Raw genomic sequence first — 26,252 nt, 5'->3', positions numbered from 1 at the left:
TTCCTTTGTAGTTGAAATCTAATTTTAAGCCCATACAAAACTTTATCATAATCACAAAATCCAAATATACCTTTCAGAGGTACTGCTACGGTAAAACTATTCTCAGCTTTTGCGTCATCATTATACATTGACTTCCTTTGACTATAACCAGGGTCTGCGTTTGTACCCGTTGACATATCAGGAATAAAACCTTCAACAGCTCCCTTACCCATTCTATCACTAAACGAATATAGTGTAAATTTCATCATTTCAGATGTAGCAGAGATATAATCAACCGCTTCAACCTCTTGTGTTCCAATATACAGGCGGACACTGTCAAACATTTTCCAGAATAAATCATTTACGAGTGTAGCATTAGTATTATTCGCAGCCTTAGTGAATTTAAATTTACACAGCAAGAAACTATCAGCTATATTCAAGTAAGTTTGTTGATTATTTATTTCAAAACTTTTTGTGCCGTTTGAATTCCAGTCTGTTCCTGTTATAGCATTTACCTTAAAATAGTCTTCCTTTTTAGTGGAGTTTGAAATGATAATCGTATCATCCAAATCATAGATACTATCAATCGCTTCCATACTTGTATTTATAGAGCATTAAAATTGTTGAAACCCTGACCCAAGTATTTTAATGATTTTTTGTCGTTCTTGTGAAGATAGTTGAGTTTTACCTTTTTTTATTTCTTTGATTGCTTGTAATTTATGAGACTCCTTTTGAGCATCTTTTATACTCTTTATAGCACCCGCAACTGAACCCACGGCAGAAGCAGTTGAACCAATTAGGTCTTTATGTTTAAGGATGGTTGAACCAATACCCATTAGAGTATCAATTATCCCATCTCCTTTATTTCGAAATTGATGACCCACACCTCGTTGTCTCTTTAGTCTAGTAGGAAGACTAGGTCCCCCTGCACCCTCGGAGATATACTTCTAATCAGTGTTTCTAGATTGGAAAGAATGTGTAGAAAATGACTAGCTATGGCCCCAAGCTGCAAAAATGTCCCACATACCATTTGTATGCAAATTACTGCTGCCATTATCAAAAAAACGATTTTTGACATATCTCAGCCAATATTGCAGATAATTGAAAAATGAAGGTGTCTAGACCCATGTTTTGAAGGGCATAGATCATGATAGAACTATTCATAACATGATTACATGTGTCTATGGTATACTAGTATGCATATTAATGCTGTAATTACAAAATAATCAGTTTTACAAATGATAAGGATACGTTAATACTGCAGATAACTTAACATGGTACATAAGGGGTCTAAACCCAGGTATTTTCAAGGTTAAATGTCAACAAGATGCTCCTGAGTCTTGCATAGGGGCGGGACATTGGCAGTAACATTGGTACCACTCAACTTTTCTTCCCACCATTGACTTTGTATTGCGAGAGATTTTCACTTGCTTATTTAAAGGTTTCTCACCCAGCCCACGTAAAATCTACCAACTCCTGCTGTTAACTCCCAAACATATTTTTTTATGTTATCCAATCACAGTGCAGAAATGACAGACTAGAGATCCAAATTAGTGCTGCTATAGCTGCCATTTTACATTTCCATCCATGTAACATGCGCGCTCGCGCGCTCGTATCAATTGGTAATGTCGCGCGCTCGTATCAATTGGTAACGTTGATGTTATTGAATACCTCAGTTGAAAGTTCAGTCTTCCATTCCATCTGTGTGTTGTTCTTGGTATTCATCCTCCAATCTAGCCAGGTAAGATGCTAACTATAATGTTACTCACACTCTTGACTTCAGTTTCTGCATGAAATCATAAACAGGCAGAATAACAGCTGAGCCAGCTAGCACCATGTTAGCTAACGTTAAAGCTAGCCTCATCTATGTACAGTATGTTCCTAATGTCGGTGTAACTTAAACTTTTGTTAATGCCAAACATGAGACATATCTGTTGACTTCTGTATATGAATTGAACCAGAAAGAGGCACGACAGCTGAGCTAGCTACAGTAACTTAGCACAATGTTTCATTGGCCTAGATAGCTAACGTTAGTGTGGAAGAATTTAGATGTTTTAGCTATTAGCACTTTTGATGCCACTAAACATGGTTTAGTCAGCTAAAAAGTACCCTAGTGTAGAACATGACTCAGAACCTCTGTTACCTCACTGAAAACTCAGAGCCTCCTTTCACAGGCACTTTTAACATCATTCGTGATTTCTTATTTGTCATTTAACAGTGATGGTAGACATCGACAGCAAGCATGCCCAAAAGAAAACGGAGTGTAGAACCTGCAGCCCAAAGCTCTCCTCCTACATGCATCCTTCATGTACCATCCATGTCTGATCATGGGGATTTCACGCCCCTCCGTAAAATTAAAGGATCTGCTTCAGAAAAACTGCAACTGCTTCAAAAGATCCGGGATAGACGTCTCAACCAACCGCATGACTCCCCATGTCGTATGCAATCAGTATGTGATCAGATCCCGGCAACTCTTCCTGATGACCTAGAAAGAGTAGGATATCACAGCAAGTGTTATAAGCACTTTGTCCGCCACTTTCATCGTCTGGGAGATGATACAGAACCAGGGCCATCAACCTCATCATGGCATCACTCTCCTCGTAAACCAGGAGGTTCTGCTGAACCCATCTTCCCGCCAGAGTGTATATTTTGTGAGAAAGTTGAGACCAAAGATGCTCATCGCAATACTGAGAGGCCTACAACCTTCCCATCCTTTAAAAACAAAGAAAATGCATGGGAGCAAATCGAAACACGGGCTGAGAAAATGGGTCTCTATCGACTCCATCGAAAGGTGAAAAACAAAGACCTCTTTGCATGTGAGGCCAAACACCATCCGTCATGTTTTAAAGCTTTCCGCACAGCATTCTACAACTATGAGTGTGCGATTCACAGAGCCGAAGCACCAAAGGAGCAGGCTTGCATGTCAGCCGCCCATGAAAAGGCATTCAACTCAGTACTGGAACACATTCAAACCCAGGTCATCCAGCAGAATAAAGTTCTACAGCTTTCTTCCTTGCGCTTGCTCTATGTCGAGGAACTGAAACTGAATGGATATGAGAACTCAAATTATCGGTCAGAGAAACTACTGAAATGCCTACAGAATGACCCAATCAAGGAGCATATCCACTTCACGAAGGTTGATCATGACAAATGTGATGTCATTTCTTTCTGGCTTGTGCACAGCTCAAACATAACAGTTTCCAATGCTCTCGCACGAGCATTCACACTCGGAAGCACAAACAAGAACCAAAATGTTGCCCTCCAACTTCGCCAGGGTATTCTACAGGCTTTCAGAGAGTGTAAAGACCAACCATGGCCACCAACAGCTGAAGACATGGAGCTCAATCCTGAAGACATCCTACCTCCAGACCTTGTCCGCTTTCTCAGCGTGCTAATGACTGGCAAGGAGGGCATCGAGACAGAAAAGGTGAAGCGTCTGGTCTTCTCCATTGGACAAGATCTGTGCCGTGCAGTGTCAGATGGAAAATGGAAGTTACCAAAGCACATTCTCCTCTGTGTGACTGTAAGGCACCTGTTCCGAAGCAAACAGCTCACCACAATACTACACAGGCTTGGACACTCTGAGAGCTACGATTTCGCCTTGGAGTTGGAAACTGCTCTCGCCAAGGTCCTGGATGAAGTCTCAACTTATCGTACACCACAAATTGTGACAGGAGAGGGCAACCTTGTATTCCACTGTGAGTGGGACAACTTGAATTGAAAGCCCTTCGTGAATGGCGATTCAATTTGTAATTTTTCCTGAAAAAAAGGTGATTACCTGTGATGTTTGTCTAGATCTGAAACTGGCAGTGACTGGTGATTGAAATGCGGTGCCTTTTTGTGTTTCAGGTCGAGGTACGTGAACTCCCCACGATCTACAGCAACCAGGAAGAGACTGATACCAGGGTGGTTCTGTACCTCCATCATGCTGCTACCATCGGATACAAGAACGCTGTAGTCAGAACACCGGACACAGACATCCTCCTGATCCTGCTCCACCATGCCCACAACATCAAGCTGACGGTGTACCTGGATACAGGGTCAGGGAAGCATCGCCAACTTGTCAACGTCTCTGAGCTGGCAGAATCCCTGGGAGAGGACTACTGTGCCACTCTCCTGGGGTACTATGTGTTCAGCGGAGAAGACTGCACCAGTGCCTTCAAAGGGAAGGGAAAAGTCGGGCCCTTGAAAAAGCTGGAGAAGAATCCCAGGTTTCACAGGGCATTCGGTGAACTGGGTGACAACTGGGATGCCAACCCTGAGGTGGAGAGGCAGTTAGAAAAATTCACCTGTGTGATGTACGGCCAGAGTCGCGAGTCATCAGTGGACATTGTCCGTGCCAAGCTGCTACGAAAAATGGTGGGAGAGGACAAGACCCTCACATCCAAGTCCAAGGTTGATCTGGCTCGCCTTCCTCCATGCCAGTCTGCCCTGAAGCCGCACATCCAGCGTGTGAACCACCGCGTAGCATTGTACAAAAGAGCCGATCAACCTATCATCGAAAAGCCAAAACCTTATGAGGAGCAAGGATGGATAAGGACTGATGAAGGACTGTTGAAACCAATGTGGTCCAGTGGTCCCATCCTACCAACCTCACTGGTGGATCTTCTGAACACAGGAGAGCACGAAGAGGAGGAGGAAGAGGAAGGAGAAGAAGAGTTTGACTCTGCGATTTCGATGAAAATGATGATGACTGACTCAGTGTAGAATCACTAATGCTAATGATGTTTATCTAAAACAAGCAAGAGAAGAGTGGTCACATTGAGTGCTAGGACTATTTTGACAGTTGTAATATTTAGAAAAATAAAACTTTGTGTTAACGTCTGTGTAGACGGACCTTAATATGAGTCTATTATTTCGTAAAACTGTGATTATTTTGTAAATAAAGCACTAATTAGCATACTAGTATACCATAGACACATGTAATCATGTTATGAATAGTTCTATCATGATCTATGCCCTTCAAAACATGGGTCTAGACACCTTCATTTTTCAATTATCTGCAATATTGGCTGAGATATGTCAAAAATCGTTTTTTTGATAATGGCAGCAGTAATTTGCATATAAATGGTATGTGGGACATTTTTTCAGCTTGGGGCCATAGCTAGTCATTTTCTACACATTTTTTACAATCTAGAAACACTGATTAGAAGTATATCTCCGGGGGGTGCAGGGGGACCTAGTCTTCCTACTAGACTACTTAGGTTTATAGTATCCTCTACCCACATACCTTGTATAGTATGGTGAAAGGTACATGCCCTCCCCTGTAATTATTTTATATTTTCCCAACTCGTGTTTTCTCACAATAACCATTATTTATTTATTGAAAAACTTCACGTAGGTGAATTCTGATGGATATAATTTCATCATTAAAGGATATCATACGATTATCTTGGTCAGTTATCCTAAAATTTACTCTGTATATGGTTTTTCCTGACACAGGTAAATAGACAAGATTTTTTGGTTCCATATTAAATTTATAACCAATCGGGGTTGAGTATGCACTGAATGAAAATATTGTATTTGTTCTTATTCCATCGTTATAAGCACCATCAATCAAATCACAATGAATTAATACTGAATTTATACCGGAGGATATTTGGATAACATTATCACTGTAAAACGTCCCGTTATTTTCAATCTTTTTTGAAGAGAAACCCAATAGCTCTCTAAACGAATTTTCAATCGTGAAATCAACTTTATAATTATTTTTAAGTTTAATAGTTGATTTTGAAGTGTGTTTTTGAATATCTATTACAATATTTTTTGGTTCATCACCTTTTTCTTTCATAAGGCGAGAGACTTCTGAAGATATTTGAGAAATCTCGTAAGCTCCAGGTGAAACGGTTATAGTTTTATATCCACTTCCTGGATTATAACTAAACTTGTTGTTTTTCTCTGTGATATTAAACAAGGTATTATAAGTTTCCATCGACAATAAAGATGCCTCATATGAGGTAAGGGGGTCAAGTTGTAGTGGGTAAGGGAATGAAGCTGTGTAATCGCTCGTTGTGAAATTAAAACTAAGAATTGTGCTTCTCATCTTATTTAATATCTAATAAAATATCTTTGTATTGACATTTATTAATTATTTTCATATTCATCAACTGATCTAAAATGGCTGAGGATTCATTAAAACAATTGTTGTTTCCAGCCTTCTTACTACCTAACAACAATAATAGCCTATTAACTAATTGTGATGGGTCATTTGGAAGAAAACTAACACCCGAACCAAGCTTACTTAAAGCATCAATAATATGTTTCTCCTTCTCATTCTTCTTACTTTTACCAGCAACAGAAACTCTATAATCAAGTGCATTTAGCAACTCAATATATACCCTATCTTCCTCTCTTTCCATATCAAGTGGTTCCTCAAAATATTTTGAACCGCTGAATCCGGGGTTTGTTGGAAGAAACATTAATCTTGGAGTTAATTTAACATTTGGTTGAGTAGAACTCAAGAACATCAATTCATCATTAAATATCAATACCTTTTCTTTCACAAGATGGAACACTGCTGGTTCTTCTGTTGGAATGAGACCTGCTCTGGTTTTTGAATCTGCCAAATATTCATTGTTTTGAAGAGCTTCCACTACATAATTAGGGGGTTGATTTACCTCCTCAAGTTTCTGAAATAATTCTTCATCATTATATTCTAATTTTCCAAGTTCTTGTTTTGTTATCTGACTAAAATCTTTGAGCATTTGAAGTTTTTTCGGAGTAAATTCTACCATGGGAACTGTAGGGTGTTGAGTTTTTAAAAGCGGTTTAAAAAATTTCTCTTGTTTTCTTTCACAGGCTTCTTCACCAGTTAGTTTCTGTCTCCGTTTCTTCTTTATCTCTTCCTGTTGCTTTACAACTTTTGAAACCAACTCTTGATGTTCTTTAAACTTTCTTACTCTTTCTTCGGTATTCATTTAGTATTGAAAAATATCATTTAATGAATTGTAAAGGTCAATGGGAAAATTTTCCTTTTCTTTGTCATTATAGTAAATGTGTTGAAATAAATCCTTTTCTTTAAATATTTCATCAAATTCTTTATTGGTATTAATACGAGTTGTTATTTCTTCTTCACTAATACTTGTATCTCTGCTTTTCATACGTTTGCGTTGTCTCCTCATTGATATCAAAACCGAATGATAAAATCTTAACTCCATCACCACACAATTGTTTAATAATTTGTCTCATTCCTTCAGGATTAGTTTCTAAAATCCCAAGACCATTAGATTTTACTTTATTTAACTCACTCTTACAATGTGAATATTTTGTAGAACCAAGAGAGACCTCCTCAAATATTTGACCTTCGTTCCTCAATCGCATATGTTCCTCCATTGAAATGTAGTAATAATCTTTCCCTTCTACTTCTCCTGGTCGCTTTGCTCTGGTTGTAGTACTCACAAAACGAATCATAGGGTGTTTTTAAAAAAAAACTTACAATCTTTTCATTTTTACTATTCAAGAGTTTAGATTTATGAAAGTTCTTTCCTGAAGCAGATTTACCCACAAGATTAATAATAATAGTTATCATTTATATATGTAATTATGTTTAAAATAAAAATACATCCTTTAATATCTCATCTTGTTTCACAACAATATATTTATATTTTTCAATCGTGTGTTTCATATAATTTTCAAATTCTTTTTTACTACATAACGTAGAGCAATTATCTCTCCAAAAATTATTTACATCTATTGAATTTAACTTAAATAAAATAAAAGTATTGGCATTGTTTCTTATTGAGCGTCGAGGGAGTTGAAAATATGATTGACTAAGATATATACAATTACAAGAAGAATGTCTCCCTCTTGTATAGTAGCTATCCATTACTGTTTGGTTTCTCTCATTAACACAATCATCAAAGATGACGAGGTTCTTTTTTGATTTATCTAAATCTTGAGGTGAAGGTATATCATCTGTATTATCACTGAGAATACAAGTTATGGGTTTTGGTTTCGATTTTGATTTCTGTGTATCACAAAATAATTGTATTATATCTTCAATATTATAATCATTTAGTTTGTTTTGAAGTTTAAATAAACCGATAATGTCTTCCTTTTTAAGACCTGCATTAAAACCCTGTGAGAGTAGTTGATACTCGGGTTGAAAACTAGACTTTGTAAAAATTATTAAATTATCATAATCTAAAAAATTAGGACCAAGGAGCATCTTTAAAAGTAAACAGGTTTTTCCACATCCGCTTGAACCAACTATTAGACATCTCAATGAATTTGGAATGTTTTTATGGTTATTAAATTTTATCTTATTTTCCCAAACGGGTAAAAAATCATTCATTTATATATTTGGAAAACAAGTCATCTAACTTTTTTTGAGCTATTTTAGAAACTCTATATTTTATCCTGAGTTCGGGTTTAATTTCAAAATAATTCATTATTTTATTTATATAGTATCTTGTATTAACATTTCCATTAAAATTATTTTGAATAATAAATATCATTAAACCCTTATACATTTCCTCAATACAAATAGTCTCTTCCCTTGAAAGAAATGGTGTATTATCATCACAATACTTAACATTCATCTATTATTAATCTTGTAAAGTAATTCATTTTTGGTTCTAATTTAAAAGAGTTATATATATTTTTATATTTTTTATTATCATTAATTAAAATTAAATCACAGAAAATACATTGTTTATATGAACCCTCATTATTAAGCCCTATTCTATCACAAGCCGGACAATTCTCTAATTTATCATATGGAGAGTCTGGAAATTCTAAATATCCTTCAGAACTTATCATATTTATATGGTAAATTTTTACTTTAACTAAACGCAAGTTTATTCATTAATAAATACAATGTTTCAAAGCACAAAAGACAAATTTCAATCAATCTCTACTTCGGTGAAAGATATAGAAAAATATGTCAAAGATGTTAAATTAAAGATAAATATGGAAATTTTTGGGTAAAACCAGTTATGGAAAATAACATGAGCCCCTCTATTTCATTTAAAGGAAGAGCTCTAACTATACCTGGAAAGACATCCATTAAAGTAAATCTAACAAAAGTTTCTCCTCTACTCCTGGCAATTTATTCAAAGCTTGAAAAAGTGATTGACCACGATACTTTGAAAAAGAATGATAAGACCATCAACAACACTCGTGGAGAAATTTGTATTTACTTTAATAATCCAAAGGGTGTAGATCTAAGTAAAATGAATGATGTTAATATTTCTGGTGAAATGTCATTTCGTTCTATGATAGTTAGAGATTATTTAAAGATAACTTTTGATATTAAAAATGTAGAGATTGAATCCGTTAATGAAAGAAAGTATATTGGTATAGATGGAAAGGTTTTTTCTGCTAATTAAATATGAGTCATTACAGCAGTGAAGATTTTACTATTTCATTGAACTCGGACGATAGTGATGATAGTATTGCATTGAACTCGGACGATGGTGATAGTATTTCATTGAACACAGATGATAGTTATGATACTAATAGTTTGTGCTCAAATGATAGTTATGAGAGTAGCTTTATTGATGACTCTGAGTATGATTCTGAGTATTCATGTGATAGTTATGACTTCGATGATTCTGAGTGAAAAAGTGTTTTAGTTTAAGCACAGCGATATATACAAAACGGAGCTGTAAAGCTCAAAAGTGTTTTATTTTAAGCACAGCGATATATATAAAACGGAGCTGTAAAGCTCAAAAGTGTTTTATTTTAAGCACAGTGATATATATAAAACACCACGTTTTCTCACGCTATAAATATGGTTTATTGTGATACTTGCGAGAAGGAAGTAAAATATTATAAACAACATATTCTCACCGCAAAACATACATACAACATTCTTAACAAACTTTCCCCTCTTCCACCTAAAACAAAACATTGTAAGGTCTGTAAAACAACCATCCTCAAGAAGGGGTTTAAAGCCCATCTTAAAACTAACAAACACTTGTCAAAATTGTTTACTATTAAAAACTCTGATGGTGCATTCAAAGGACATATTAAAATAAGAGTCTTTAACTTCAAACCTCCTGAACCAGAGTCTATAGTTGATGCTGTAGAAATAGTTAAACCTGCTGTTCAAACGTTGATTGAAAAAACACTTAAATAAATGAAACCACTTAAATTTTATATGGGAGTAAAATTAGAAATGACAAAGGACGAAGGAGTTATAGATACACCATACATGAGAACTGAGCCACACTTTATATCTTCATATCAAGATTTTAAAACATCAGGAGTCTATGATGAACTTATTAAACAAGAGCAAGATGTGGATAATTCAATCGTAGGAAGTGGATTCAATATAGGAAAAATTGTTTACATAGACATTCATATTCTTAAATCAGATCCTCTAAAAGCTTCTTCTTACATTGATTTACCCAGTGTTATCAAAAATAGAAAAGCAGTTATCAATATCAAAAATAAAGACAATAAATGTTTTCTCTGGTCTATTCTAGCACACTTACATCCTCCACATTTTCATGATGAAAGAGTATCTCATTATAAAAAATATGAGAATACATTAAATACGAAAGATCTAAAGTTTCCGATGACTTTAAATGATATTCCTAAATTTGAAAAGTTGAATAATTTATCAGTTAATGTTTATGGTCTAACAGAAACAAACAACATTCAGGTTTTAAAGCTTTCTGACAATTGTAAACAAACTCATATTAATCTTCTATATTTTAATTCAGACGAAAATTCACATTATACATACATCAAAGATATTACAAAATTAATAAAACCACAAGTATGTAAAAGAACAAATAAAATATATATTTGTATGCGTTGTCTTAACTTCTTCCATACACAAGAAAGATTAGATAAACATTCAAATTATTGTGGTGAACATAAATCAACGGTAATCAACATGCCTAAAAAAGACTCAAAGATCACATTCAAAGATGAAAAGAAAACAATAAAACATCCATTTGTTATATATGCTGATTTTGAAAGTATTTTAGAAAAAATTGATACTGCTTCTCCAGATCCAAAAGAATCATACACAAATAAATATCAAAAACATACTCCTTGTGGTTTTTGTTATTATATCAAATCATCCGTTGGTGATAAATATAACAAGTTAGAGATGTATAGAGGCTCAAATACCCCAGAGGAGTTTGTGAAACGACTAGAAAAAGACTGTGTTCGATTAACCAAGATAATGAGAGAAACCAATAAACCAATGTCCTTAACAAGTAAAGAAAAAAGGGAATTTATAAAAAACAATGTCTGTCATATTTGTGAGGAGAAAATTGGTAAAGGTCTAAAGGTTAGAGACCATTGTCATCTCACTGGTAAATATAGAGGTCCGGCTCATCAAAGTTGTAATATTAATTATCAACTCCCCTCTTTCATTCCTGTCTTTCTTCATAACAACGCTCATTATGATACACATCTATTTATCAAGGAACTCTCAAAGACTTCTGGAAGTATCTCAGCAATTCCAAACACGGATCAGAAATACATTTCATTCACAAAAACAATTCAAACATCTCCTATTACTCATATCAGATTTCTTGATACATTTAAATTCATGGCAAGTCCATTGGCTAACTTGGTTCAAAATCTAAAAGAGTTTCCATGTCTTTCAGAGTATTTTTTAGATAAAGATTTTCTAACACAAAAGGGAATTTACCCCTATGACTATATGGACTCATTTGAGAGATTCAATGAAACACAACTTCCTTTAAAAGAAAATTTCTATAACAAATTAAATAATAGTCATATATCTGATAAAGATTATGTACACGCACAAAATGTTTGGAAAAAATATAACATTAAGAATCTTGGTGAGTATCACGATTTGTACCTCAAAACTGATGTGCTTTTGTTGGCTGATGTGTTTGAGGCTTTCAGGACAATCTGTCATTCTGGATATGGATTGGATCCTGCTCACTATTACACTGCTCCTGGATTGGCTTGGAGCGCGATGTTAAAAATGACAAAACAAGCTTTGGATTTGATAACCGATGTTGATATGCTTTTGATGATTGAAAAGGCAAAGAGAGGAGGAATTTCACAAGTCTGTTCAAAGAGATATGCTAAAGCAAATAACAAGTACATTCCAAATTATAATCCATCGGTAGAGAGCTCCTACTTGATGTATTATGATGCGAACAACCTGTATGGCTGGGCAATGTCTCAGGCTCTTCCTTATGGAAAACTTAGATGGGTAAAGGAAAAAGATTACAAAAAGGTTTTACAAGATGTATGTATCTCTACACAAAAAGAATTGAATGATTCAAAGGTTGGTTATTATTTTGAGGTCGATTTGAAATATCCAGAGGAACTTCATAACCTACACAAAGATCTCCCATTTGCTTGTGAAAAGGAAAGTCCAAAGAAGGAGTGGTTAAGTGATTATCAACAATCATTTAATATAGGTGAATCAACAGAAAAATTACTTACTACATTATATAACAAGAAAAATTATGTTCTACACCAAAGAAATTTGCGACAATATTTATCAAAAGGTCTAAGAGTAGAGAAGATCCATAGGGTTCTAAAGTTCAATCAAAGTCATTGGTTGAAGGGGTACATTGATTTTAATACACAAAGAAGAACAGAGTCAAAAACAGATTTTGAGAAAGACTTTTATAAATTGATGAATAATGCGGTCTTTGGTAAGACCATGGAAAATGTGAGAAAAAGACAAAATATCAGACTATCAACATCTTGGAAACAAGCATCAAAATTAATCAATAGACCGAGTTTTACTAGAGCTGAGGGTCTTTACTGAGAATTTTGTGCGATCCATTTGATTAAAGAGAGTATTAAAATGGACAAACCTATTTATATTGGAACATCAATTCTTGATTTATCAAAGTCATTAATGTATGATTACTTTTATAATAACTTGAGGAAGAAATATCAAAATGATGTTCATCTACTTTATATGGATACAGATAGTTTTATTTTGCAAATTAACACTGATGATGTTTATTCAGACATGAAAAAGGACATTAATATCTATGACACTAGTAATTACAGTCCAGAGAGTGAGTTGTTCTCTTCTAAAAATAAAAAGGTGATTGGAAAGTTTAAGGATGAATTAGGAGGAAATGTCATGAGTGAATTTGTGGGATTGAGGTCTAAGGCTTATGCTTATAAATACATTGTGAATAACGTTGAAAAAACTGATAAGAAGTTAAAAGGCATAAAGAAAAATGTCAATAAAGAAACAATAAACTTTAAGGATTATTATAACTGTTTAACAACAAAGAAAGAAGAGTTTAGAAAGATTAATGGAATAAGAAGTTATAAATATAAATTATATTCAGAAGAGGTGAATAAGAAAGCATTGGGGGCTTTTGATGATGAGGTTTATTTTAGAAAATGGAATTGATAGTCTCCCTCATGGTTATATAAGTATATAAGTGATAAGTTAAAAAGGGGGGTTAGGGATTTTAACGGGCTACCGCCGCCTTTTTACTATTATATAAATGATAGAACCAAGTACCAACCAGACTAAAGAGTGGAGGTGTAATCAACCTTGGTATATAAATGGTAAACATAACGAATGTGAAAAATATCAAAGAGGTATAATTGAAAAGACAACTGGTAAAAAAATTTACAAAACAAATAAGAGAATTAATTTAAATACCGGAGAATTGGGTAAAAAAGATGGAAATATTTTTGAGTGGACGGAAAACTTTGATGGTTGTCAGCAAAATATATACTTTAATTTAAAAATGGTATGTGGCACTGGAGGCGCTCAAACAAGAACATTGAGGGAGGTTTACCATTTTATCTTAGCTCAGTTAAAATATCTTAATAAAGAACCAAACTCAAACATCTTTTTTGTTAATATATTAGATGGTGAAGGGAGTGGCAAGAGAATTAAATTATTTCCCACGCATAAACAAATATTTGTAGGGTCGTTGTTTGAGTGGGCTAAAGATGATTCACCAGATGATATTAAGAGTAAAAGGTTAAAAGGTCCATAAGGTCAGAAGGATCACAGGTTCACACAGAAGGACCATTGTTTAAGTGGTCTAATGAATAAGGATAACATGTCAAAAGGTTAGAAGGTTCGTAAAGAACAGGGTGAGAGAAATAGAGGTGTTTAGGGGCAATGAGGGAGGGGAAAAATTAACATGTAAGTCAATGGGAAAATGAGAATGTCCCAGAAGCAACATATATACACTACTCATATATATATCATTTATTTAATTTTAAAAAATATCTGTCAAATCTAAATGAAAATTTATGTAAAACCATAAACATGCCCATAAAATAAATCTAAGTTGATATCAAGCAGCAGGTTAGTGATTCTCACCTGCAAGGTGATGCTTGCCTATAATCGTACAGCTTCCATTTACTACATAGTCATAGCCAAAAATATTGGCACTCCTCCACTTTTTTCAAATAAGTAAATTTTCTCGAAAAAGTTGAAATACACAAGCATTTAGTCTCTACAATTCCTTATTTCACTGTTATTACACAACGTTTGTTTTTGATTTGGAACTCGATATATCCTTTTAATTCAGAAAATAAAAATAAATGGCATTGACAAAATTATTGACACCCGAGACTTAATATTTGGTAGCACGACCTTTGGACAAAATAACTGCAGTCAAGCACTTCCTATAGCCATGAATGAGCTTTCAACACCTCCCTACTGGCAGTTTGGCCCAATATTCTTGTGAAAACTGCTCCAGTCCTCCCAGATTTGAAGGGTTCCTTCTCCCAGCTGCTGTTTTCAGATCTCCCCACAGGTGTTCAATGGGATTTAGATCAGGACTCATTGCTGGCCACTTCAGAACAGTCCAGCGTTTTTGGGGTCATTGTCCTGCTGCAAGACCCATGAACATGAGACCCAGCTTTGACACTGGGTTGAACATTGCGCTCCAAAATGTCTACGTAATCTCCTGATGCCATGCACACATTCAAGGCACCCAGTGCCAGAGGGAGCACAGCAACCCCAAAACATCACTGAACCACCTCCATGTTTGACTGTATCTGTAAGGAAAGGTGTTCTTTTCTTTGAAGGCTTCATTTTGTTGTTTTCCATAAACTGAAATGTGTTTTACCAAAAAGCGCTAATTTGGTCTCATCTGTCCACAGTACATTCGCCCAGAAGGATTGTGGCTTGTTCAGATATGTTTTGGCAAACTCCAGTCGGGTTTGCTTATGTCTCTTTCAGCAGTGGGATCCTTCCATGGAACCCCCTTTCATCGAGTTGGCGACAGATGGTGCGAGTTGAAACTGTCGTACCTTGTGTCTGAAGGTCAGCTTGAATCTGTTTGGCAGTTGATTGAGGTGCTTTCTCCACCATTCAAACAATCCTTCGCTGCAATCTTCGATCAGGTTTTCTCTTGCGGCCACGTCCAGGGAGGTTGGCTACAGTGCCATAGGCCTTAAACTTCCTGATATTGTGTATGGTGGCGCAGGAACATCAGTCTCTGGCGATGGACTTTTAGCCTTCATTGTCTATGCTTGGCTACAATCTTGTGTCCTCCTCAGACAATTGTTTTTTTTTTGTTTTTTTTTTCCTCCATGCTCATTGTGATAGTGACAAAACAGCAGAAAAACTTATTTTCTCCATTCAAACTGGTCGAGTGATTTTTATATTGCAGGCACCTGCAACTCACCACGGGTGGGTTAGATTCCAAAAGGAGCATCTCCTGCTTGAAATCTAATTATTTCTAACAATTTCTAAAACGTGCCAATAATATTGTCCAAGCCATTTTAGTATTTGTGTGGAAAAAGGTAAGATTTTGTTTTAAAAAAAAGATTTTTTTTTTTGTTTTGTTCCACTGCAAACCAAATAAATACATATGGACATGTACCTAAATATTTTTTTCCATTTCAAAATTTTCTGGAAGAAATGGTGCATTTGAAAAAGTGCAAGGGCGCCAATATTTTTGGCCATGACTACCTACGGACAAAGCATGGTTTGTTATTGCTAACACAATGTGAAAGCACACCCAACTGGAAATAAATAAACCTGAAAATATTTGAAGATGATTATGCTTCTAAAGTAATGGTCACCAGTTAATTAAGCTGCACTAGCAAGGCACTGAATGTATTTGCTTTTATTGATCCAAATAGGCCACAAGCCAATGTAATTGGTCAGTATCAATCAATGGGGGCAAGACCAATTGTGATTTTTAGCAAGGTTTGCACCACTAGAGATGGAATGTGATAATGTGTACCTCGTTGCCTTTTGTATAATCACCCATCTACAACGCGTGTCCTAAGGTCACCAATTGCCAGAAATCCACCCCCCACCCCCACCACTCAAATGTATAGGGTTGTATAAAGTCAGTTTATGGTATATAAAGAACGTATGCAAGAATTTAAGCATCTTGAACTCCTCATATCTTGGTCACAATGAGCTTTCAAATGTGAGAAATAAGTGCCCAAAGCCATTCAAAATACAACATGTGCACCTTCATTAAACAGCATTTTTGACATTGATACAAGAGTCCAAACTACATTGCCAACATAATCAGAAACATGTGCAATGCCTGCCTGCATTTCACACCTGTTCAGGTAGAAGGAGAATACAGGACGTGGAAGCAAACCCTGCGCCATCATGTTGTCAAAAAGTGGTGTAGCACCTGCCACAGCGAGAGAGGGGAAGGCAAGGCCTGCAATCCCATCAAAATAAGCCAGCAGGAAGGTTATGCCAGGTTGCTGTACAGCTTCACCAAACCTCTGTCCAACCACACTAAGATTCCCAATCTGCAGCGAGAAATCAGGAACCATCAAGTTCTCCCTGAAAAGTCTTCGAATCAATATCCTTTTGACATGGTGCAAAGTCGCATAAAGAACGAGGCATCAAGGTAGATTCCTGGCCATGCCACAAACAGATTGGAGATTCAAGTTTTAACATAACGAGCCCAACCCCAACCACGATCCACATACCGTAACAACGTCCTTGCTCATAAAGCCCTCAAGACTTCCAGTGCCATAATGTATCTCAAAAGGTCTGCCATCCTGAGTGTAAGTGCGAGACTTTGCAGAGTCATACCTCTTGTGTTTTGCTGAAAGAAAAAGAATATTCCATCAAAAAACCTTCAATCAGCCCAAGTAACATTTGTTAGCCATGTTATTGTTCGTAACACTTGCTACATCATGCACTGTCCAATGCAGTTGCTACCTCAGCATGGATTTTGCTGCCCTCGAGAGGGTATTGCATTTTGGTGTCTAGAACGAGCTGGACCCCATATACCCTTAATTACATCCTTTCGACCTACTTTTCATCGAGTATATTCTTCAATTTGTTAAATTATGAAAATAAATTCTTCATATTGACATCTAAATCCTTTCAATTTTGCATGGTTGAGGCTCAAGGAGAGGAACAAAAAAGTTACCACAACAGTTTTGCGCAGTGGTTAGGAAAGGCTCGTTTCACCTCAAAGGAGGCTTCAAATTTCCAATTCAGTTTGAAAGATGAATCAGATGTCAATCATTTAATATTTGTGGACAAAATTTACAATTAATTTTGGGAAAAAATAAATAAATTAGTTCTTCGAAATTGAGGTACCATCAAGATTGTGATATATTAACTCATTTTAACGCATGTACTGATGGTCGCAATCACCGCAAGAGGGCAGCATCTGCATTCAGAAGGATGCAAAGTGTGAACAAGAATCATCCATATATTATGTACAGGTAAGGCAAATTTTAGTAAGAAAAATAAAGTTAACGGGTAAAATGCAGATATTACTCAAGACCCCTGCCTTGGTACTGTTGCAATTAAAGCAGCGGGGTCTTTCACTCAGGAAATGCATCGAATAACCTCCCTGAAACAGTAGAAAGGGCAAAACCACAAGTTATATTTTAGATTTAGGTATACAGGAGTGGGGGTTGTTTCGTATGCAGCCTGTGGATGCTGGTTGCATCATTTCTCTAGAAGCGTGTTTGTTCCGCTGATGCAGTGCCCCAATTACCACTGAGCTAGTACTCAATTTGCCTCAATTTGCTAGTACCCCCTGGCGTTAACTCAACAATAAATCGGGATTCCAACTCAGGATCCTAGAATCCCAAAGCACATTTGGGAGACAAGCTATTGGCTGGAGGACACTCAAGGGTCAAATTCCATGTTAACATCAACACCAAATGGAGCAACAATGGATTCACCCATTAATCACCAAGACCAGAGCAAATTACTTTCCAAATAAATCAAAGGACAAAATTAGTGAGGGCATGTCCAGTAGTGAAGGTTTATAGCCTATATCCAGAGGCGGCGTTGGGGGTCATGGATTCCATGGGGTTTTCAGAGAAGGCCACCTTCCCCCCATGCAGGAGACCAACTGTTAGATGGGTGCTGGTCTGAATGGATAAACAGGCTTTCACGGAGGATTCCTATTTGTTTGCGTATGGATTGGCATAACCCTTGGCAGTCATCTCCAATAAAAACTACTAAAATTTTTAACTGAAAATTCCACTGTAGGCCAGCAAGAGGCTCCTTTGGTAGAACATTTTACGCAACACCATTACACAGCACTGCAGGGGGAATGTCTACCTGTATCACGCTTTCGCAAATCATGTGATGCATTTTCAGCGCATGGACACTGCAGTCCGATCTTACTCCAACCAATGAAATCCAGCATGACATGCATTCGTCGATATGGTCTCTTCGTAAATAATGCCCACAACCTCAGTAATTATTCAAGAGAAACTTATTTTATTTTTTTACTTACTTATTTTATTTACTTATTTACTTTTATTTTTATTTTGTTACGTGCTCCTCCCCAAACCCCGGTCATGGTGTACCTCCGAGCCCCGAGAGGAGTCACGGCAGAAAGATGTGTTATTCTGTATGTCAAAGATCAATGGTGAAACCACACCAATTGTTACCAACAAACAAGTATTGTATTAAGGTCACACAAGAATAACAGTACAATAACAATATTAATCAATTGTACAACCAATATATCATTCCTATGATGGTACCATCAGAAGATAAGTATGTCTTGGAACTGCAGTCTTCTGATCCCTAAATATCGCGGAATCAGATTTGTCCTCATAGTCATCTCTAGGGCGCCCCTATGAATATTCGTTCTCCGAACCTGATTTACCATGACTCCCCTGACTACCTCTAGGCGGGAAGTTAGGTTTGTGGAACCCCATCCTGTGTGTCAAAGCATAGTCATCTGCCACGGTTGCTGCCTCATACAACTCTGGTACTTTCCTTTCATCCAGATGTACTATAATGTCCACATGGACACACTGTTTGAATTCCTCCACCAAGATCAATTGTCGCAACAGGTTGAAGTCTTTCTCAATCTCCTTCGAGTCACACCACCTATCAAACATGGTTTCCTTTATTCTGGCAAACTCCACATGGGTCTCACTCTCCCTCTTCCTGGTTATTCCTGAATTTTTGTCGGTAACCTTCAGGGACCAATTTATAGGCTTTGAGAATGGCTTTCTTCACTTTCTCAAAACCTGCACATTGGTCAATCGGTAAAGCCGAATAGATATCTTGAGCTTTACCCCTGTGGAAATGTAACTCATTGATTGGGAATGGTAAGTCATTGATTAGGGCTGGTAACGAAGCAGATAGACGATTTCGTAAATGAAAGTCAGGAATGTGCACGAACATGGTAATCTCTTGTCCACCTGGTCACAGCCCCAGGCTGGAGCACCCCCCTATTGTTTGGTAAATGGAACTCGCAGCAGGAGGGGAGCGAGCTGGTGCCAGTGAGGCGACTGAGTAAGCAGCGGAGAAGGGATTACGATTTCAGCGGACAGAGGATTAAATGAAGTGTGCCGATATAAACAGAAGGGACTTTGAGCCAAAGGAGCACTTGCCACGAGAAGCCCTGCCCGACGGAATGAACGCGTACCACGGGTTCGGCGCTGCAGCCACGAAAGAGGGACTATGCGGATAGAGTTAACCTGGTCCATTGAGTTAAACGGTATTATTTGGTAATGGAATGAAGTGAATAACCAGTTAATAAAGTTGTGACCTTTTGTAAAACCTGTTTCCGATCATTGGCATCTTGAGTCTCACCCACCACTTCCGCGACAATCTGGAGGCACCGCTGGAATTTCGAGTGGACGTCGCCAAGGTAAGCATGGCGTCTTTGGGATGGTCCATTATGAAATATGAATTCTGAACATGGTGGAGGAGGTGTGTGTGGGGCTTGCATTCCATAGGTAATCCAAGGAGTGTAAACGTATTTTTGTCACGACCGTCCGAGGTAAAAGTCACGGATGGAATGTTTTAAATGATTCTATTATTCGTGTGCTTGGGAGGATATGTACATTATACGCTGGGTATTAAAAGCCTTACTCTGTTCTGGAGGCGAATCGGCCCATGAGTGCACCATGAGGCGATTTGTTTGCCGGTTCGGTAAGGTTCGGTAAGGTCCGTACACGTGTACAATCGTGTACACCCGTTTTAAATAAATAAATAAATAATTTTTTTTCAGTTTTCCCGCCATGTCTAAAACTCGTTTGATTACAATATAAATTAATGACAGACAACGCCATCTCATGCCGGTCCAGAATTATTGTGAAAGATGGCGATTGGATGAAAATTGCATACCGACACGCCCTCACTGTCCCTCATTGTCCCTCACGTTCATTCCGGCTACCTGTCTCTTGCTCCCGCTCCTTTCCCTCCCTCTAGTTCCCATTGGTGGACGTTTTGTGAGAAGCAAAGCGTTTTGCAGGAAGCTTCCAGGAAGCAAAACCAGTGCTGTTGTGTTTTTTTTGACGAAATTTGTCAGACAGATAGCATGGGTGAATCGGATGAAAATTAAGGATTTTTTGAAATTGTGGTTGACTTTTGGCCTATGTGGAACAAAATAGTTGTTGGTTGAACTACAGACTTGGCATTTAATATGGAATATATATTTTTTCTTGACTTGGGTTTACTTTCTTAACTCAGTATATCAATCTGGTGAGTTTCTTTTACACTTTGGTGATTTATTTGTTAAAAGAACCATGTCACTGATTGTCTGTCGCAGCAAGAAGTCAACAACAGGATTATATCACAGGTGGCATAGCAAAATGTACGGACAGGTGCATTTGATGATTGACTTCTCAGTCGGAGATAAAGATGATGTTCAGACAGATAGAGAGAGACAGACAGACAGACAGAAAGAAAGAGAGAGAGACATAGAGACAGACAGAGATAAAGATGATATTCAGACACATAGAGAGAGACAGACAGACAGACAGAGAGAGATAGACAGAGAGAGACAGAAAGTGAGAGACAGACAGACAGAGAGAGATAGACAGAGAGAGACAGAAAGTGAGAGACAGACAGACAGAGAGAGATAGACAGAGAGAGACAGAAAGTGAGAGAGAGAGACAGACAGAGAGAGATAGACAGAGAGAGACAGAGAGAGAGAGAGAGACAGAAAGAAAGAGAGAGAGACATAGAGACAGACAGAGATAAAGATTATATTCAGACACATAGAGAGAGACAGACAGACAGAGAGAGATAGACAGAAAGTGAGAGAGAGACAGACAGAGAGAGATAGACAGAGAGAGACAGAGAGAGAGAGACAGAAAGAAAGAGAGAGAGACATAGAGACAGACAGAGATAAAGATGATATTCAGACACATAGAGAGAGACAGACAGACAGAGAGAGATAGACAGAGAGAGACAGAAAGTGAGAGAGAGACAGACAGAGAGAGATAGACAGAGAGAGACAGAGAGAGAGAGACAGAAGGAAAGAGAGAGAGACATAGAGACAGACAGAGATAAAGATGATATTCAGACACATAGAGAGAGACAGACAGACAGAGAGAGATAGACAGAGAGACAGAAAGTGAGAGAGAGACAGACAGAGAGAGATAGACAGAGAGAGACAGAGAGAGAGAGACAGAAAGAAAGAGAGAGAGACATAGAGACAGACAGAGATAAAGATGATATTCAGACACATAGAGAGAGACAGACAGACAGACAGACAGAGAGAGATAGACAGAGAGAGACAGAAAGTGAGAGAGAGAGAGACAGACAGAGAGAGATAGACAGAGAGAGACAGAGAGAGAGAGACAGAAAGAAAGAGAGAGACATAGAGACAGACAGAGATAAAGATGATATTCAGACACATAGAGAGAGACAGACAGACAGAGAGAGATAGACAGAGAGAGACAGAAAGTGAGAGAGAGACAGACAGAGAGAGATAGACAGAGAGAGACAGAGAGAGAGAGACAGAAGGAAAGAGAGAGAGAGACATAGAGACAGACAGAGATAAAGATGATATTCAGACACATAGAGAGAGACAGACAGACAGACAGAGAGAGATAGACAGAGAGAGACAGAAAGTGAGAGAGAGACAGACAGAGAGAGATAGACAGAGAGAGAGACAGAGAGAGAGAGACAGAAGGAAAGAGAGAGAGACATAGAGACAGACAGAGATAAAGATGATATTCAGACACATAGAGAGAGACAGACAGACAGACAGAGAGAGATAGACAGAGAGACAGAAAGTGAGAGAGAGACAGACAGAGAGAGATAGACAGAGAGAGACAGAGAGAGAGAGACAGAAAGAAAGAGAGAGAGACATAGAGACAGACAGAGATAAAGATGATATTCAGACACATAGAGAGAGACAGACAGACAGACAGACAGAGAGAGATAGACAGAGAGAGACAGAAAGTGAGAGAGAGAGACAGACAGAGAGAGATAGACAGAGAGAGACAGAGAGAGAGAGACAGAAAGAAAGAGAGAGACATAGAGACAGACAGAGATAAAGATGATATTCAGACACATAGAGAGAGACAGACAGACAGACAGAGAGAGATAGACAGAGAGAGACAGAAAGTGAGAGAGAGACAGACAGAGAGAGATAGACAGAGAGAGACAGAGAGAGAGAGACAGAAGGAAAGAGAGAGAGAGACATAGAGACAGACAGAGATAAAGATGATATTCAGACACATAGAGAGAGACAGACAGACAGACAGAGAGAGATAGACAGAGAGAGACAGAAAGTGAGAGAGAGAGACAGACAGAGAGAGATAGACAGAGAGAGACAGAGAGAGAGAGACAGAAGGAAAGAGAGAGAGACATAGAGACAGACAGAGATAAAGATGATATTCAGACACATAGAGAGAGACAGACAGACAGACAGAGAGAGATAGACAGAGAGAGACAGAAAGTGAGAGAGAGAGACAGACAGAGAGAGATAGACAGAGAGAGACAGAGAGAGAGAGACAGAAGGAAAGAGAGAGAGACATAGAGACAGACAGAGATAAAGATGATATTCAGACACATAGAGAGAGACAGACAGACAGACAGAGAGAGATAGACAGAGAGAGACAGAAAGTGAGAGAGAGACAGACAGAGAGAGATAGACAGAGAGAGACAGAGAGAGAGACAGAAAGAAAGAGAGAGAGACATAGAGACAGACAGAGATAAAGATGATATTCAGACACATAGAGAGAGACAGACAGACAGACAGAGAGAGATAGACAGAGAGAGACAGAAAGTGAGAGAGAGACAGACAGAGAGAGATAGACAGAGAGAGACAGAGAGAGAGAGACAGAAGGAAAGAGAGAGAGACATAGAGACAGACAGAGATAAAGATGATATTCAGACACATAGAGAGAGACAGACAGACAGACAGAGAGAGATAGACAGAGAGAGACAGAAAGTGAGAGAGAGACAGACAGAGAGAGATAGACAGAGAGAGACAGAGAGAGAGAGACAGAAAGAAAGAGAGAGAGACATAGAGACAGACAGAGATAAAGATGATATTCAGACACATAGAGAGAGACAGACAGACAGACAGAGAGAGATAGACAGAGAGAGACAGAAAGTGAGCGAGAGACAGACAGAGAGAGATAGACAGAGAAAGACAGAGAGAGAGAGACAGAAAGAAAGAGAGAGAGACATAGATAAAGATGATATTCAGACACATAGAGAGAGACAGACAGACAGACAGAGAGAGATAGACAGAGAGAGACAGAAAGTGAGAGACAGAGACAGACAGAGAGAGATAGACAGAGAGAGACAGAGAGAGAGAGACAGAAAGAAAGAGAGAGAGACATAGAGACAGACAGAGATAAAGATGATATTCAGACACATAGAGAGAGACAGAGAGACAGACAGAGAGAGATAGACAGAGAGAGACAGAAAGTGAGAGAGAGACACAGACAGACAGAAAGAGAGACAGACAGAGACAGAACATTTTTGGGAACGTTTTTCACATTACTTTCCTGCAACATTGAAATAATGTTGTTGTAAAACGTCTCCACAATGTCGCTACAACGTTTCACTTTCGTTGTTGCAACGTTTTGCTCCAACGTTTTGGGAACATTCAAATGTTGGGGTTTGCTGACGTTTCCACAACGTCACTACAACGTTTCACTTTCGTTGTTGCAACATTTTGCTCCAACGTTTTGGGGACACTCAAATGTTAAGTAAATCGGATAAGAATTCACGAGTTATTTAATTATTAGCGATTAATGAAGTACTTATTTAATTAATTACATTTCTTATTACATTACAGTAATTACATTACAGTAATTACCTGAGGTAATTACAGTAATTACAGTTCCGGTAATTACAGTAATTACAGTAATCATTACAGTAATTGCAGTAATCTTATTACAGTAATTACATTACATTAACTCAGGCACCTTTTGAGTAAGGAAGCTGATATTTGGACATGACACTGACCAAGTGATGTGGCTGTCAAGGAAAATTTTGATTTATTGATTAATCATTTAATAAATTAACTCGTTGATTTATAAATGACTTATTTAATTAAAATTCCTCAGAGATACATCTTCGGATGAGATACTTGCAGATTGGTTATGCTATGAGCCAATGGATTAAGGAAAATATTTTGTGATGGCCATATTGGCAATTTCGTGGCCATATTCGTGGCAACTCAGTTAGTGCCACTGCACCTTTAAAATGCATCCCTGCGTTCATTTTTCGATCGATTGAGTTGAAATTTTGAACAATCGGATCTGGACTGTCGTTGTTAACGACTCTAGCACGCACCCGTCCAATCAGGATGGAGCGGTATGGTCCCCGGATCATCACTGCCCGCAGTTTTAATTAGTTTTACTTTTTCTCTTGGTCATATAATTTTGAAGACATGCATGTCATGATATAGGAAATGTTTGTTCTGTTGAACGGAATAAATGTTGTTTAGTTGTGTGGGTGTGTATTTTTGTGTATTTTGGATATATTTTCACGACTAATTCCAGTTAACATCCTGCAAAATTTGCTCGTTTTTCTGGCCGAGTCGAAATTGCGTTGAGTTCCTATGGCATGCGCCATTAAAAGCGCTGTGTAATGGTTGAGCTCCCTTTATTTCGTTTTGGTCACGCAGATGAGCAGACAAAATGACGAATGCTGCGGCTGGAGCAGTAGAAGCGATTTTTTAATTGTTCAATGATTATTCGATATTGTTATGACTTATTGTCAATAGGTATACTAAGTGGCCATGAGGTAGCCTGTTGCTATGTACACTTTTATTCTATTGTTGATTATACCACATAGCTGTGGTGATAAAGGAAATGTTCGTTTTAAATAGATGATTATGATAGGACCATGACTATAAAATCATGATGATTATTATGAATGATATCATAGGGTTCAAATGCAGAATGATTGCACGAACTTGGAAAAGAACTTTCAAGCCCTATGGGATAAATTGGGTATTACAAGCGATGGAGTTTCAAAATTTAGCATGATTGAAGGAATTTTACAGTCTTATTTCAGGAGTTTTACGAAATTTATATTGCCAAGAGATTTTGGGTACTATTAAAAGAAAAATGACGATATTTTTCCCAATGAACTTTAATATCTGCCATCCATGTTGGCTGTCTCACGAATGAAGGATGAGTTGCCTTTAGTGGTTGCAAAGAAAATTTGTGGAGACCAGGCAAAATGGGGAAATATGTCAGATATGACCCTAGGACAGAACGGTGATTCATCAATTGACATGAGGTATGAACCAGAGGTGACGACCGATGAGATTCGATCTCAGTCAATGGATGGACCTGTCCTGACATCATTGGGGAAAGGGCTTATGCAAGGAGTCATCCAAAATGATTAATTTGATTTATTGATGAATATTGATGAATTAATTGAAATTGAATAATTGATTGAATTGTTGATTGATTGAATTTAATTGAATAAATTTAACTGGATAAATTGAATTGAATAAATTAAATTGAATATATTGATCGTTTGATTGATGAAAATGCGGTCTCAAGAAAGAAGCTTTAATATCTTTGTGAGATATTATCAATGTGAAGACAACCTTGGAAAATTGAGCAAGGTGGTGAGTTTATATATAGATATATATGTGCGGTTACCATTGTATGATTTCCCCTTCAACAGAGCGGACACCTGAGGATTC

At 37.5% G+C, this 26,252-nt stretch overlaps 1 protein-coding gene across 1 annotated transcript in view; it reads right to left on the bottom strand.

Moving 5' to 3' along the window:
• The window catches only part of LOC137423131 (cathepsin D-like), a 56,125-nt gene that overhangs the window by 9,607 nt on the left and 20,266 nt on the right, over positions 1 to 26,252 (bottom strand). Inside the window, 2 exon segments of the mRNA XM_078774666.1 lie at positions 16,448 to 16,647; positions 16,831 to 16,949. Of these exon segments, the coding sequence (XP_078630792.1) occupies positions 16,448 to 16,647; positions 16,831 to 16,949 (319 nt within the window).

Source organism: Myxine glutinosa, chromosome 3, assembly GCF_964187855.1.
Source record: "Myxine glutinosa chromosome 3, kmMyxGlut1.1, whole genome shotgun sequence".
NCBI lineage: Eukaryota > Metazoa > Chordata > Myxini > Myxiniformes > Myxinidae > Myxine > Myxine glutinosa.
Note: the sequence above shows the minus strand (reverse complement) of the source record. Positions and strands in the feature narration are given on the sequence as shown.